The 14916-nt window shown below is 32.3% G+C and overlaps 2 protein-coding genes across 2 annotated transcripts; one reads left to right on the forward strand and one right to left on the reverse strand.

The window, feature by feature from the left end:
* Positions 1 to 5356: 5356 nt before the first annotated feature.
* LOC101219708 (protein CUP-SHAPED COTYLEDON 1) lies at positions 5357 to 7510 on the forward strand. The gene is made up of 3 exons (XM_004138195.3): positions 5357 to 5644; positions 5727 to 5998; positions 6514 to 7510. The coding sequence occupies exons 1-3, from the start codon at positions 5491 to 5493 to the stop codon at positions 7126 to 7128; spliced, it is 1041 nt and encodes a 346-aa protein (XP_004138243.1). The 5' UTR covers positions 5357 to 5490; the 3' UTR covers positions 7129 to 7510.
* Positions 7511 to 8764: 1254 nt separating this feature from the next.
* Positions 8765 to 13981, reverse strand: LOC101219948 (CRM-domain containing factor CFM3, chloroplastic/mitochondrial). The gene is made up of 10 exons (XM_004138196.3): positions 12895 to 13981; positions 11921 to 12380; positions 11700 to 11830; positions 11068 to 11409; positions 10811 to 10967; positions 10432 to 10724; positions 10262 to 10321; positions 9975 to 10046; positions 9664 to 9872; positions 8765 to 9289 (listed from the first exon to the last, which is right to left on the reverse strand). Exons 1-9 carry the CDS (start codon positions 13762 to 13764, stop codon positions 9732 to 9734), a joined length of 2526 nt encoding a protein of 841 aa, XP_004138244.2. The 5' UTR covers positions 13765 to 13981; the 3' UTR covers positions 8765 to 9289; positions 9664 to 9731.
* Positions 13982 to 14916: the final 935 nt, after the last annotated feature.

A 14916-nucleotide genomic window follows, 5' to 3' on the forward strand; every position in this document is an offset into this window, starting at 1 on the left:
ACAGGTTTAAGAGCAGAGTTTGAAAACAATTTGAGATTTGATTTAAGAATTGTGCCAAATCTTCTTATTAAATATATTTTCTTGGTTTTTTTTTATATATAATAAAAAGCAATATTCCAAGTTATCTCAAACAATAGTTTTTTAAAATTATCAATTTGTAGAGATAATTTCTAAAAGGTTAATTGAATTTTCTTTCACCACATGATATTCACTGTACATTTGCTGTATATATATTTTAGATTCATTGTATATATATTTTAGATTCATTTTACTGTTTATATTTTCAACTCATCTTAAAATTGGTATTTTCAGCTGATTAAAATTTTCACAAAAAATATTTGTTCCAATGATAAAAAAGATGCTTAGTTCATTTATCGTGGAGATGTCAAGGAAAAATAAAAACAGAGCTCAGTCCGGTACAAAATTATTGATCATATAGTTTAATATTAGAAGTTAGATTTTTTTGTTAACCGTTTCACTTTATAAATAAGATCTACTTTTTATTTTAACTATTTTCCTTTGTAAATAAAATGAAGCTGTAAAAGAAGGCGAAACATAAGAGGGAAGGCGAGCAGTCGTGGTCGTCGTGGCGGTTGCGGTGCTGGTGAAGGAAGGTCGTGACGGTCGTGGCGGTCGTCGTGTTAGCCGTGATCGTTTTATTCACTTATTACATTGAAAATAACCATTTTATTCACGTATAATTGAATCACAATTCTTATTTCTTTATATTCTAATTCATCTAATGATCGAATTTTAAGGATGAAGAACGCGGGCAATTGCACCGGTCTCTAAGAAAGCGAGGCGATACAGACTGACCGTCAGTATGGCAACCCTAGAGGGTGAATAGAGTTTAAATAAATTTTTTGACAAATAAAAACTAAAATCAACTAATTATATATTTTTTTAATTTAAATAAAGAACTTTGTAAACTTTGTTAAATAACAAGATTGATAAAAATATATGAACGGAAGTATGCAATCAAACTCAACCAATAAGAATATGTAACTAAAATTAAATTAAAATTAAACTCAACCTACATCCACTTTCCCAAGCACCTCTTGGGATTTTGATTGAAAATCTTCTTTGGACTCTTTTCACGGATTTGAGTCGAACCGATTCTTGCTCATTTTTTGGGTTCAAGAGTAAACCCGATCCTTTCCATGGGTTAGGATCCAACCGTTACAATATGTTGAAGTTTTTAAATCACACAAAAGAAAACTCTCTAAAAGAGTGAGTATACAATTTAAAGCTCACAAATTTAATCCTCATAATACAATAAGAAGCTCTCAAGAATAAGATGAAAAGAACAAAAATTGGAAGCTTTTAGAGAGAATAACAATGTTGGCTTTTTGCACTTTTTGAGGATCGTAAAGATTTAATGATCTTGTCTTTTAAAATTTGGGAAAAGTGAATATTTAAAAAGAGAGGAAAGATAAATTCAAAATCATTTTGGATCATTAGATATAAGTAAAAGAAAAATGAATGGTTAAAATTTAAACTTAATTAGCTGTTAGACACAATACAAATAATAGTATAATAATATGTTTTCAAAATATTTTGTTTAAAAAGAAACCAATAAAGCAACTTCACTATCTTTTAAAAAAACTAGCAGGTGGACACAAGAAAAAATAATAATATTAAAGTCATTTTCTTTTTAAATTCATTTTGTTTATAAAAGCCAATAAAACATAACAAAAAGCCACATTTGTTGCTCCTTCATTGCTGCAAGTGACTTTCTCTAACTGGTTCAAATTGAATGTTTGGTCGCCACGTCACCATCTCAGGTATTTTTTCGTTAAGCTTTTTTAGCAATATTTTCTTCATTTGAACTTCGATTTGGGTGATTCAAGGGCCATTACAATCATTTTTCCAAGCTCTACGATATGGTCTATTCAAATTAATAAAATTGTCAATAAAAAAAAAATCAGATTTGTTATCATCAAAACATAAATTAATTGAATAATAAAAATAAATTAATTTGAGATTAAGGGCCAAAAAGCCAACAGTTGCATCGGTCTCTAAGAGGGCGAGGCGGTACAACATGACCGTGAAGGGGAAGGTGGCCGTGAAGGGGAAGGCGATCCAGTGTGGCCGTGAAGGGGAAGGCGGTCCAGGCTGGCCATGAAGGGGAAGGTGGCAGTCTAAGAGGGCGAGGTGGTCCATGCGACCGTGAAGGTGAAAGTGGTCGTGAAAGAAGATGGCTGTGAAGGTGGCGGTCTAAGAATCGACAACATGAAATCGAAAAAAATTCAAGAAGAGTTGAAAATAAAAAAGAAAGTTTCAAACATTGAAAATGATAATAATTCACGTATAATTGAATCACAATTCTTGATTTCTTTATATTGTTCATAATGTTCGTTGACACTTTTCACATGTAGGTCTGGTCTAACCCAGCCGACTCAAATTCAAATAAACATGTTTTTTCAACTTATGGAATGTTTTGAACCTCTCTAATTTCAAACCAACACATTCATTTTTATTTTTTTAAAGATCATCAAAAGCTAAATTTTACAATATGAGCATTAACTATCATATTAAATCTAGACATAATTGTAAAGTACTTGAAATAGAATGATACACTTATCCAACTACTATTTAACCTTAACTAACTATCTTTTAGTTCTTTTCCTAATTACTTGAAATACATTCTATTTCAAAAATATTTTGATAATTATTCTTCTAATTTTAAATATTATATAACTATTAACTTTAATGAAGCATAATTTCTCTCTAGTTTATCATATATTTGGAAAAACTTTAAAAAATTACCAAAAACTATTTTATAATTTATATTCACTTATTTTTAGAGATGAAACTAAACCTTATTCTCGGTACAAACCTTTATACATTAACTTTTCTAAGAAAATGATTTCAGGTGGTTTCAATAATTGAATTAAAAAATTAATCATTGTTGTTTGGCCTTAATAATACTCAATTGTTAATAATTTTATTCTCCTTCAATTACAATAGAAAACTATAATTAAAAGATATGTTTCTAAGAAATAAAGCTTTGTGTCATGTGTCACAATGTATTTAGACATTTAGATATCAATTGCACAAACATATAAAGTGTACTATATTTTTTCTTTAACTAAATATATAAAAACATACATAAACATGGTTGTATTGTTGAGCCATGTGTAATTAATTTCTACATTCTTTAAAATGATGTAGGTTTTCAATCACTATCTTTACATTAAAAGACTGTAATTATACAAAGATCTCATTTACTTGAGTTTTAGTTTAAAATCTAATTATCAAACCATTGCTATTGTGGTTTTTAGTTTTCTCTTTTGAAACAAAACCATACTAACAAAGAACTTAGATATAGTTAGTTTATTTTAAAATTAAGGTAAACTAACTAATAAATGATTATAGATTTAATTAATAATATGAATTTAAAAGGAGAGTTCAAGAAGAAGCACGTGGTTGAGTTTCTAGAAAACATAAAGAAAATTGATTTTGATTTTGATTACGTAGTGCATTCAAAGTTTTAATTAGTTAGGAAAATATGATTCAAATTGTAGACAAACTACTCATTTTATTTTATGAAAATAACAAACACACAATCAATATATATAAAATAATTATGTCATTATTATAATACCCAACATATTTATATATAATCTATACTCAGTCTTCTAGTTTGGTGACCCTTTTAACTACTCTTCTCTTAATAATAAACCATACATATAAATATATTTAACTTATGTTTTTTTTTTTTACCGTTTCAAAACTGCTTTAATAGAATGTTCCAACCATATCATAAAATTAATTAAATCCTTCCCCTCACTCCAATATGATTATTCTATATATTATAATTATTATAAAACCTACTAACGTCATTAATACTATCAATCAACCGGTCATATTTACTTGGTTAGTATTAACTTGTTTAAAACCTATAAAATGTTTATAAATCCATTAAAATTAATAATTTTGTTTTTACATTTTTTTCTAGATATATTTATCAATATCAATATTTTTATTGACGATTTTGATATTGATATGTTTATAGAATTATAAAAATAATTAATCAATGTAATTAGTTGTTACATATTTGACAAGTAAAGAATACAAAAATATAAAACGTAAAAGAAGATTGATAGAAGCAAAATTACACGTTGTTCATTAATAATATGTTAGTTACATCCCTGAATCAAAAAGAAAACAATACTATTAAAGAGAGAATATGTTATTTTCATACACATGTTGTCATTAGGGTTATAGTAGATACCATAATCGTAACTAACCATGTTGAGTACGAATTATGAATAGATTTTGAGAGCAAACTCCATTAGAGTATGTCGTCTTTGTTAACAAAACCTTGTACTTGAACCTAGTTATTCGTAACGTTATCTAAACATATATGGTAAGTGCTTGAATATATAATAATAACTCTCCACTCACTCTGATTGTAATTAAAGCTTTAAATAATTATACCATAAGCATATGGAAATTAATTATGTTCACAAACAGTACTTCTGAGGCCGGTGGATATAAATGTGTTATGTTATTGTATATCTAAATTGACAAAATGACAAATACAAATAAAAAATGATATAACAATAAGATTAGATTGTATAGAAATGAAGTAATGAATGAGTATTATTGTTCCTTTTCACATGATAAAGCTTTGGGTGGGTAAGAATGGGTGAAGGGTGGTTGGAAATTTTGATCGTATCTATCAAATTATACTCAAACCTAAATATAATGTACATATCTCCCTAAACCTTCCACCTTCCTTCTTCCTTCTCCCTTTCTAATAACACTAAACTACGTCATCAACTCGTACTACTATCGTTTATTCGTAATTTATGATAGATTTGTAATAATATAATTTTAAAAGACAAATCATTTTTATAAAAATTTAGAATGTTTGACGCTCGTTCAAAATAGCTTTTGATGTGTAATTTAAAGAGTTTAAACAAAAATGAGTCATTATTTTCGTAAATATATCGATCATAATTCTAAATATTAATGATTACGTTCTATAGAAGTGAACATAGTTCAACTAACATATATTGCATGTGAAAGTAACTAAGAGATATGTGGTTTAAATCTTTCTATTTTTAACATACAATAAAGTTTTTGAATTGGTCGATGATTAACTTTACGCTTGAGAAATTACTTTCTACCTCGAAGATGACTAGATACTATATCCATTACTTATTATTATGTTGATGTAAATTAAAAAGAGCCATATGGCATTTTGGTAATTAAAGTTTTGGTATGGAAAATTCCACATTTTCATGCACATGTTTGTCAAAGTGTTAGCTGTAATAAACAAGATAAAAATAGAGTGTAGGTATGGTTTATATGGCTGCTTCGTCTCAGCTTCTTCTTCAAGGTTTTATCTAAAAAGTTTCATGTATCCAAATTATTTTTCACTCATTTCTAATAAATACCACACCTGTGTTCAAGTTACAAAGCTGATCCTCCCTTATATTGCTTCTTCTTCTTGAAAGAAAAAGATCATATTCTTCAATTATGGAGGAAAATCTACCTCCTGGATTCAGATTTCACCCAACTGATGAAGAACTCATTTCTTATTATCTCACTCAAAAACTTTCTGATTCTTCTTTCACTTCCAAAGCAATTGGAGTTGTGGATCTCAACAAGAATGAACCTTGGGATCTTCCAGGTAATTCATATATATTATTCATTATTATTCTTTTACGTGTTTGATATAATTAATTAAGTTGTTTATCGTAATTGATCATCAGCTAAAGCTACGATGGGAGAGAAAGAGTGGTACTTTTTCAGCTTACGAGATCGAAAATACCCAACCGGGCTCCGAACCAATCGAGCGACGGAGGCGGGTTATTGGAAGACGACGGGGAAAGACAAGGAAATCTTTGGCAGTGTTGGTCATGCTTTGGTTGGGATGAAGAAAACTCTTGTGTTTTACAAGGGAAGAGCTCCTCGAGGTGAGAAAAGTAATTGGGTTATGCACGAATACCGCCAACAGAGTAGCCATTTTTTCAAACCCTCCAAGGTATGTAACCAAAACCAACACGTATATATCTGTTTAGTCCTTAGACTTATTTTTCTACTTCATTCTTATATATTTTAGCTAGGGTTGTTTTTATTCCAATGAGCTTACTGAGTAGGTCTTTGTCATTTTAAATTCAATCGAGTTAATCAAATACATATCTATGTCCTTACTCAAAATTAGTTTGACAATAATTCTTAATCATGATGTAAGGCAAGATTTGAAAATGGTTAGAAGTGGTTAAGAAAATGTAAAAATCCAACCTAATATAGATTGAAAACGTAAAACTAAAAACCAAATCATCTTCAAAACAAAACCTTAAGAATATAATATTATACATTTTTTAAAATGAAACCCATAATACAATGCACATTATAAGAAAACCTTGTCTTGAAGATATGGAGAAAGGAAAAAAGAAACAAAAGTTATTGTAAAATCATTTAAAGTTCTTGAAATTTTCAATTATGGTTGTGTTAATTAATTAATTAATTAATCTGTTTTTTTCTTTGTAATTTCAGGAAGAATGGGTAGTTTGCAGGGTATTTCAGAAACAAAATACACCAAAAAAACCACAACAATCATCATCATCTCAACCATCTCTTTCATCTCCTTGTGATACAAATTCAATTGTCAATGAATTTGGAGATCATATTGAATTATCAAACTTCAACAATAATAATATTATTTCATCTCAACAAACATATGAAAACAACAACATGATCAATAACAACAACAATAATAATAACATGATGAATATGAATATGAATTTGAATTTGAATAATTGGGTTTCACCAACAAATGAAACCCTAATTCCTTCACTTTCATGGCCACTTAATTCCAATCTTCTAACTTCTTCGAATAATCTTTCTATGAATTCTCTTCTTCTCAAAGCATTGCAACTTAGAACCTTTCAACAACAGAGGGATAATGTTTTGGCTTCTTCTTCTTCTAATACTTTTAATAATAATATTCATGATCATCGTCATCAAGCTGCCAATATTGTTCATTCTCAATTTGGAACAACAAATGACCATTTGAGCTGCTTCCAACCTTCTTCGTCTTCTAAAGTTTTTGAACCTTCATCACAGCAACAACAAGAGGAGCAACCATTGAACTTGGACTCCCTATGGTGAAACTATATGTTGATCTTACAAATCATTAGTTCACTCAATTAATGTTTATGTGAAGAATATGTAATGTGACTAACCCTCTTCTTAGAACTTTTGTAATATGTCATTTTCAATAAGGGAAGTTTTAGGGGAGATCATATGTAATTGTAACTTTGTCAAAATTGGGGTGTACGTATCATTCTGATGTGGAGTTTTAGGGCTTAGTTTTAATTTCTCAAGTCATATTTAGGTAAAATGTCGTATGTTTAATATGATGATGTTGAAGTTTCAATGTTTATAAGGGTTGTGGGAAAAACCCCAAGTCCTTTGTTTCAAACTATTAAATCATTGTGTTAGATGGTTATATTCTCATGGTATCATCAACAAATCCTTTTATGTTATCATATTGGAGAATGGAAGGGGATTAAATTCTAACTTGTGTTATCTTTTTATATTTCTTTGTTGTATTAATTAACACTTATAATTAAATAATTTGATATAAGCTAACTAGTCTATCTATCAACTTAAATATATCTATTGGAGTTGAAATTACCGCAACGGTTGACACCATACACATCCTTCAATTGAGCACCGATGGCTCATCAAGTTATATAACAATGTGTATATATTATTATACTCATGTTGGTTGTTTGGGGTTGTCCGAGACAAAAACCAAATGAAAGGAAACATTTAGAGTCTACCCACCCAAAGGAGAAAGACGTGACCTATAGTAGGTAGGGTTGATTCAAGAAAGGATTCAACTTGATTGAAAGGTAAATAAGTGAGTTAAGCTGGCTAACCAAAATTCTACAACCTCAATAACTACACCCCAATGGGTATACAATATCTCATGTGCTAATTAGCGAAACTAAACATTTCAGGTACTAATTTAGACATGAGAGAGCAAGAAAAATTAATTTGACGAGCTCAATATAATGGTCATAATATATGGCATTGGCAACTTAGCATTTTGTTAATAACAATACTGATAATATGTACTAAATAATTATGATACTAAGAAATCGAGACACAAAAGTTATAACTTAATTAAGAAATGAGTATGGTCAAACATTATTAAACTTTAAAGTGTGACGTTCGAAAATCCCAAACAAATTAATTGCAAATGATAACATTTTATTTTTAGAGACATGCTAATTGAGAAAACAATAAGATTGAATATCCAAATTCAAATGATTTTTTGGTCAAAGGCTTGGCTGACCATTTTACACATATCTTGTATTGTATTGTATTGTATTGATTCTAAAGAGTAGACTTATGGGCCTCTTGATTTGAATTAGTTTCTCAAATAAGAAATAATATGTGGTTCAAATCATAACCTAATTGTTCCACTTCTCACTTTCACATTACATTAACTCAACCCACACGTGATTTCATGGTTGAAAGTTTGTCTAGGTGGAATTACAAAACTAATAATTTTCTCCATTTATTGGTATAACATTAGTCAACCAACCTAATCTGTGTTATTAGGACCTAATAATATCATATCATATGCCGACATCATATCCTAATGCATCCATGATTCTTTTTCTAACATTTCAAATCGTCACACTATCTCCGTACAATTTACGATCATTTATTCAAACTTACATCTACCATTCAAAATAGTGAATCTCAAGAATATGTACTGCTTTTTCAAACATAGAGAAAGAAAAATAACTCTGATTCTCAATTATAATTTATAAGAACTAGTCAAACAAAAGAACACTACAAAGTTTGAGTCCCCCATACACAAATTATCTAAACAAAATTAAGGGACGTCCTCTGATACCTTATTTTATTTTCAACAAGCAAGGAATCAAATACACAATATATTAATAAATAGGGAGCCCATTTGGAAGCGGCATAGAACCAGATATTGGCTGAATTCATACATAATTCCTGCACTTTGTGAGCTAAAAAGTTATCCGAATTGAATTTACAAAAGAAAAAAATGAGAAGGAAAGATTAGAAAAAGAATAATGTCTCTACAGAATCTAGAGGAACCCATTACTCCATTCTTCAAAGAAGAAAATAAATCATACCCGTTTTGGATTGAACTTGAAGCAAATGACCCAGAGCTTCTTGTAAATTACCCAGCTTTCGATGGGAAACAGCAATGAAAGTGTTCGGGCCAACTAAGGCAGAAATTGGGTTCGGGATTGTTACATTTTCCACATCCTTCAACCTGGTATGGGGACCGAAATGAGGACATTCGACTTAGTTATAGAAGCGAGGAACTGTGGATCAGATTGTGTTTAACTCTTTAACATGAAGTTGAATCAGATGATAGAAGATTTAAATAATAATGTTCTGTTTTTCAATTGTTTCCACCAGGTGACTCGGGCTGAATTGCAAGGGCAGAGGAAAGAGGGATCCTTTCTGATCTAAATGAATAATCCTAAGACTGCCGTACCATAAAATATATTTTAATCCAGCTAAATGTTTAGTAGTATCCTCACAGTTACTTGGGAGAATTCATTACCAGTATCATATAGATCCAAAGCACGTAAGGAATCTCAGGCCACCAAACAAAGGCCTTTAAGGGAAAGAGTAAAGTACCTGAAAATATGCATGCAATTTCAATAAGAGCACTCCATCTGTTCACAACTTGAAAATGCTCTCACAACCTAGTTCAGTGGATCGTCAGTGCTTTCTGAGTCGGAAAAATCAAAATCGTCATCTTCATCCTCTTCGTATTCACTGTCTTCATCATTGCTATCTTCATCATTGTCAACATCTGAAACAGCAGACAAATATGCTTCCTTGTCCTACAGATCACAACACATTCTGACTTTACACTTCTATTCAATTATTTTTTACTGGGAAACATCGAAAGAGATTAAAGAATGAAACAGCAGTTGGAAACTCACTTGGAAAGATTCTGAGACAGGCCGATCCTGAGACGACAATTTATTCTCATCATCTGAATCTTCAGTGACACCCTACAATTGGCAATTGACAATTATCAAACAAAAAATCAGGACACCCCACTCCAATCAAAGTCATACCGTTGAACACTTCCAACAATCTCACATAAAAAGATCATTCACAGTTAAAAATAGTTACATGATCATACAAGAAGCCTCGACAGTTTCTACTGACATCCTATGTAACGTGGAAGAAAGTGTTCTGCATAATTTAAGAAGTTTCTACTTACAATTTCTTTCTTCATTTGCTCTATGTTTTGCTCGAGTTCAGATATGTGCTGACTGAGAGCCTACACAATTTTGGATAGATGATACAAGGTGAAGATCAGAGGGTCAAGAAAAGTGGATGATAAACACCAAAAGAAATAAAATAGATAAAGTAATGAACAAAAAATAAAACCTCGTGACGCTGCATGGCAACTGAACGCTTCAATGCTTTTGCCTTTGTAAGTAAGTTTCTTGGTCTCAAGGCAATGGGTCGACGATAATTCTTTCCACGATAGTAAACAAGGGCATACCCTTTTGGAACTCTATCTATCGAAACAAGTATTCCACCACTCTCATACTCCAACAATCTTGCAGTTTCTTCCACAAAAGCAAGTGTTTTTTGCTTGCTAATTAACTTCACAAGCTCTCTATGCTTCCAGTGTAAATGCATGTTTTCAACAACACCATCAAAGACACCACGAATGCCTGGAAAATCACAATTATTTTATAAGAAAAAATATAGAAATTGTACATCGCTAATCAACCTATATTTTCAAATTAATTTCACTCACCCATAGGTAAATATGCGGTCATTCGTAACCCAACCCTCCGAAACATGACTCGTTCCTCATCTGTTATTGTTTCCTGGTCATCGTCGGGGCTAGAAAGAATCATGGATGCTTCGATTTTAGATAGCAATTTTTCTGCTCTAAGTTTCTTCGCTTGGGCCTAACCATCAAGTTATTAAAAATCAAAATTGATTATTCTATGAGAAGATCAATATCAGCAATCCAACATTCTGGGACAAAATAAAATGGATAATACTTACAACACCTAGCTTGTGTTCAATTCGTCTGACAAGTCTTGCAGTTTTTGCTCTGGAGCTTTCTTCAACCATTTTTTCACGCTCTTCAGCAGTTATTTCCCTTCCCCATCTGGACTGAGCCTCATAGAATTCGGCCAAGGTACCTGCAGGTGCCTGTCCATTAATGCTTAATGAAGTTGCCTCGACCACTTTATTACGAACTTTCTCTTCCACATCTTGAATCTGTTTTGTTAATTCCTGCCTTTCTGTCAAAGCTACAGCTACACTTGGTGGGAGAAAATCCTTCCCACGGTATATGACGATAAAATATTTATTCCTCAATAGTAACACACCTCCTGTTAAGTTCTGCACCGTGGATAAACTTTATGGTGAAAATGATATTAATACAGGCAACAAATAACTTTGTTTAGCTTTGAAATGGTAGCGTGAGAAACTAAACACAAATAATTATAGAGAAAATCAGAAGGTTGCACAATATCGCCCACAAGGGACATCAAAGGTCAAAACATTCTTTGTTCTTGGGATAAAATAGCATGGTTTTTGGTTTTAAACTTCTGTATAACAAGAAAGAGCATTCATTACACATTTATACCCCCAAAAAAAGAAAAGAAAAGAAAAAAGAATATGAAGCGCACCCCTATCTCCTCAGCCATGAGTTTATTATTGGTGTTCTGTATGCCTCTTTTGACAGCAATTTTAACCACTAGGCTTTTTTCCCAAAGTTTAAGTATAGCAACAGCCAAACCCTGATGGTTCCTATTTCTCCCTGCGTATAAAGATTTTAGAGGAAAATGTTCACCGAACAGTATGTTCATAACAGAATCATGTAACAAAATGAAGGAGCACGAGAAAATACCAAGGGCAAAATGACAAGGTAAGGATTTTGCAAGTTTCCTCATCTGAGTCATCTCTGCATTGGTAAGTCGAGACCGCATTCCAGTTGGAAGAAGCCTGAAAGGAGTTTTGTAACCCGGAATACTTGGAGGAAGCTGATCGGCATCAACAGGAAGCACTCCCGTGCCCCACCATTCAACAAAACGAGGACCTAAACCATCTAGTAGTTGGTTGTATTCAGCTTCTTCCTCTGACAAGCCCTCGTTAGACATAGGAGGCCCAATCGGCATCATAGTCTTCTCTGGAACTGAAGCTGCAACATTGTCACTCGTTGAAGTGGTAGCAGAAGAGACATCTGGGATGAATACCCCATCCCCATCCCTTGTAAGGGGTTTAATTTTAGAAGGTCCTTCATAGTTACTACCGCGGTAAACAACCATAACACTTCCAGACCTCCATAGAACCAATCCCCCAGTTCGTCGCTGGTCATCACACCATGTAATCAGTTACATTCTCCATGCATCCATATGAATGAAAAACGAAAGAGATAAAGGTCCCACTACATGAAGTTCCGTATATCAGACAAAACCAGAGTATTTTAAAAGTATCCATCTCTCATTTTACTTTAAGAAATCAGTTCAAGAAGAGATATCTAGCTATTTTCCATACTACCATGAAATACATCAATCCAAAAAATGACCCAGTATTGCAAAAATCAGTGGATTAAATATCTAGGATCCTGCCTGAAGAACAATACCCAAGCTTCCAATCTTAAAATCCATGTATATGTGTATTTATACGTTTAGTGAGCCCTATAACGCATAGTACTAAAATACATTCAATCAAGAATTACACAAAAAAATCAATTTCCTTTCAACAACCACTGCCCCACAAAAGAAAGAGATCCTTATCCAGGGGTAGAAGAAAACAACATTAGAGAACATTACTTAAATCTTGGTCTAGAGTTAACATGGGAAGAAGCAATCAGTAACAAACCTCTACAATCTCATGTGCTGTCTTCATATCATGCGCAAGTTCCTCATGGAACTTAAGCCTTACCAATTCCTCCTTCCTCCATTTCCCATGAATCTTCTCCAACACTGCCTGTGTAGTCCCCGCTTTCGGTACATTAATCCGCTCTCTAATAGACATCCCCATTCGCCTCAGTCGCCTCAGCTCCTCATCTTCAATAGTCAATTCAGCTAAAGTCGGAGCCTTCATATTTCTCCTCTTCAACCCCCTTCCACACTCCTCCTCTTCACCCCTTTCCTCCTCTCTTTCCCAAGGTAAAACCATTCCATCCTCCCCATCCTCATTCGAAACCAATGAGGCATCAGGTCGTATCCATTCACGTTGAAGTAAATCCCCAAGTCTTTCCTCCCCAGTCACCGGCCTTGCCTTGAGAGAATCCAATCCGTCATCCTCTCCATCCTCCTCGTCCTCGTCCTCGTCCTCATCATCTGAACCTATCCCTAAATTCCGTAAGCGAAGCACGATTCGCTCAATTGCAGTCTGCCCCTTATCCTTATCTAAGTACTCGGACTGATTCTCCGCTCGATCAGTCCGATCATGTCGGGACGGTCGGACCACCTTCTTCTCGACTTTACGATCATTCCGTGAGCTCCCAGAAGGCCATTTGGAGATCCAAGAAGAAGAAGAAGAAGAAGAAGAAGGGGGTGCAGAATTGTGAGAGGTTTTAGGGATTCTTTTGCCGCTATGCTCAGTATGGGTACGGAGAGAAGAGAAAGTGTTAAGAATCTGCAAAGAGAAATTGGGATGATTAGAGAGAAGTGTACGGGAGTGGGAGGAGAGTGGAAATGAGTTCTTGAATGGAAGTTCAGATAGTTTGGCAGTTGCAAAGGCCATTTCTATAAGTTTAATCAAGTGAAGCTGAAATGCATTGTTTGATTGGTTTCGTCCGGCATTGAAGTCAGCAAGGGGAAAAACAAAGGCACGACGGTTGCAGAGTGGAACAAGAAGAGAAGCTTCAACACAAGGAAGTGGAAGAGGAAGAGGAAGAGGAAGAGGAAGAAGAAGATGGATAAGATTTTTTCCTAAAGAGTCTCCCGGGATTTTTTCGAGTATATGTAATGAAAAATTGTATTTCAAAGGGTAAAGTTAAATATTCAAATGAAATGAATTAGGTTTGTTTGTATGACCAAACACATACTTCAGCATAATTTTATGTTGCGAATTTAAACATATACTTATACTTAAATTTTGTGTTACCAACATGTTTCCTCCCCCTCCCCTACTCCTTTTCATCCTTACTTCTTACTTTACTTTACTTTTACTTTAATCTCACTCTTCTCATCTAATAAAATTGTATCAAATTACAAAAACATTTAGAAAAAACACCATATGGCACATTTTTTTTTATATATTACGAATATGATGTAATCATAAGACTATCAGATGTTAATTATAATTTTATTGGCTTTTAAATTTGTACTTTTACAATTTGAAAAATGTAATGACATCCGTCTTATTATCATAATTTTATTTGGTTATTTTTGCAAGTATCCAAAATCTTATCTTTAAAAATATTTAATAAATCACACACGGTTTTACGTACCAAAGTCATAATGACCAAGAAAATAAATAAGAATAGTTTCTTAGCGCATACCAATTATACTAAACTATGTTTGATTTTCTCTTTTACTTTTTTTTTAATTAAATTTTTATTTTTTAAATATGCTATATGATTGATTTAAACTAAACACCACATTTTGACTTGTAATTTTAAAGGATCAAATTAATTTCAAGTTGATGTGAATTTTGAGCTTTAAATAGACAAATTTGAACTTTTTTAATTTTAAAGATTCAAAGAATAAATAATAAATTTTACTTGCGCATGGATTTTATTTGAAACATTTGCATTCATTGACATAGATATAGATCTAGTAATTAATCATTGAAGCTTCAAAAAACTTTAATATTAGAGTTTAATTTTTGTTGAGTCTTTGGGTTTTGAATGATTCATTCAAGTTGATACTATTTATTAATAAAGATTTGTAT

The sequence above is a fragment of the Cucumis sativus genome, chromosome 1 (assembly GCF_000004075.3).
Source record: "Cucumis sativus cultivar 9930 chromosome 1, Cucumber_9930_V3, whole genome shotgun sequence".
In the NCBI taxonomy this organism is placed as follows: domain Eukaryota; kingdom Viridiplantae; phylum Streptophyta; class Magnoliopsida; order Cucurbitales; family Cucurbitaceae; genus Cucumis; species Cucumis sativus.

Excerpts from the sequence above, each read along its gene's own strand:
- LOC101219948 (XM_004138196.3), bottom strand. The coding sequence starts at position 13,764 with ATGGCCTTTGCAACTGCCAAACTATCTGAACTTCCATTCAAGAACTCA. Across the intron at positions 12,381-12,894 it reads CAGCACATGAGATTGTAGAG|CGACGAACTGGGGGATTGGT; the intron begins GTTTGTTACTGA and ends TGTGATGACCAG. Across the intron at positions 10,047-10,261 it reads AGCAAATGAAGAAAGAAATT|GGTGTCACTGAAGATTCAGA; the intron begins GTAAGTAGAAAC and ends TGCCAATTGTAG.
- LOC101219708 (XM_004138195.3), top strand. The coding sequence starts at position 5,491 with ATGGAGGAAAATCTACCTCCTGGATTCAGATTTCACCCAACTGATGAA. Across the intron at positions 5,645-5,726 it reads TGAACCTTGGGATCTTCCAG|CTAAAGCTACGATGGGAGAG; the intron begins GTAATTCATATA and ends ATTGATCATCAG. Across the intron at positions 5,999-6,513 it reads ATTTTTTCAAACCCTCCAAG|GAAGAATGGGTAGTTTGCAG; the intron begins GTATGTAACCAA and ends TTGTAATTTCAG.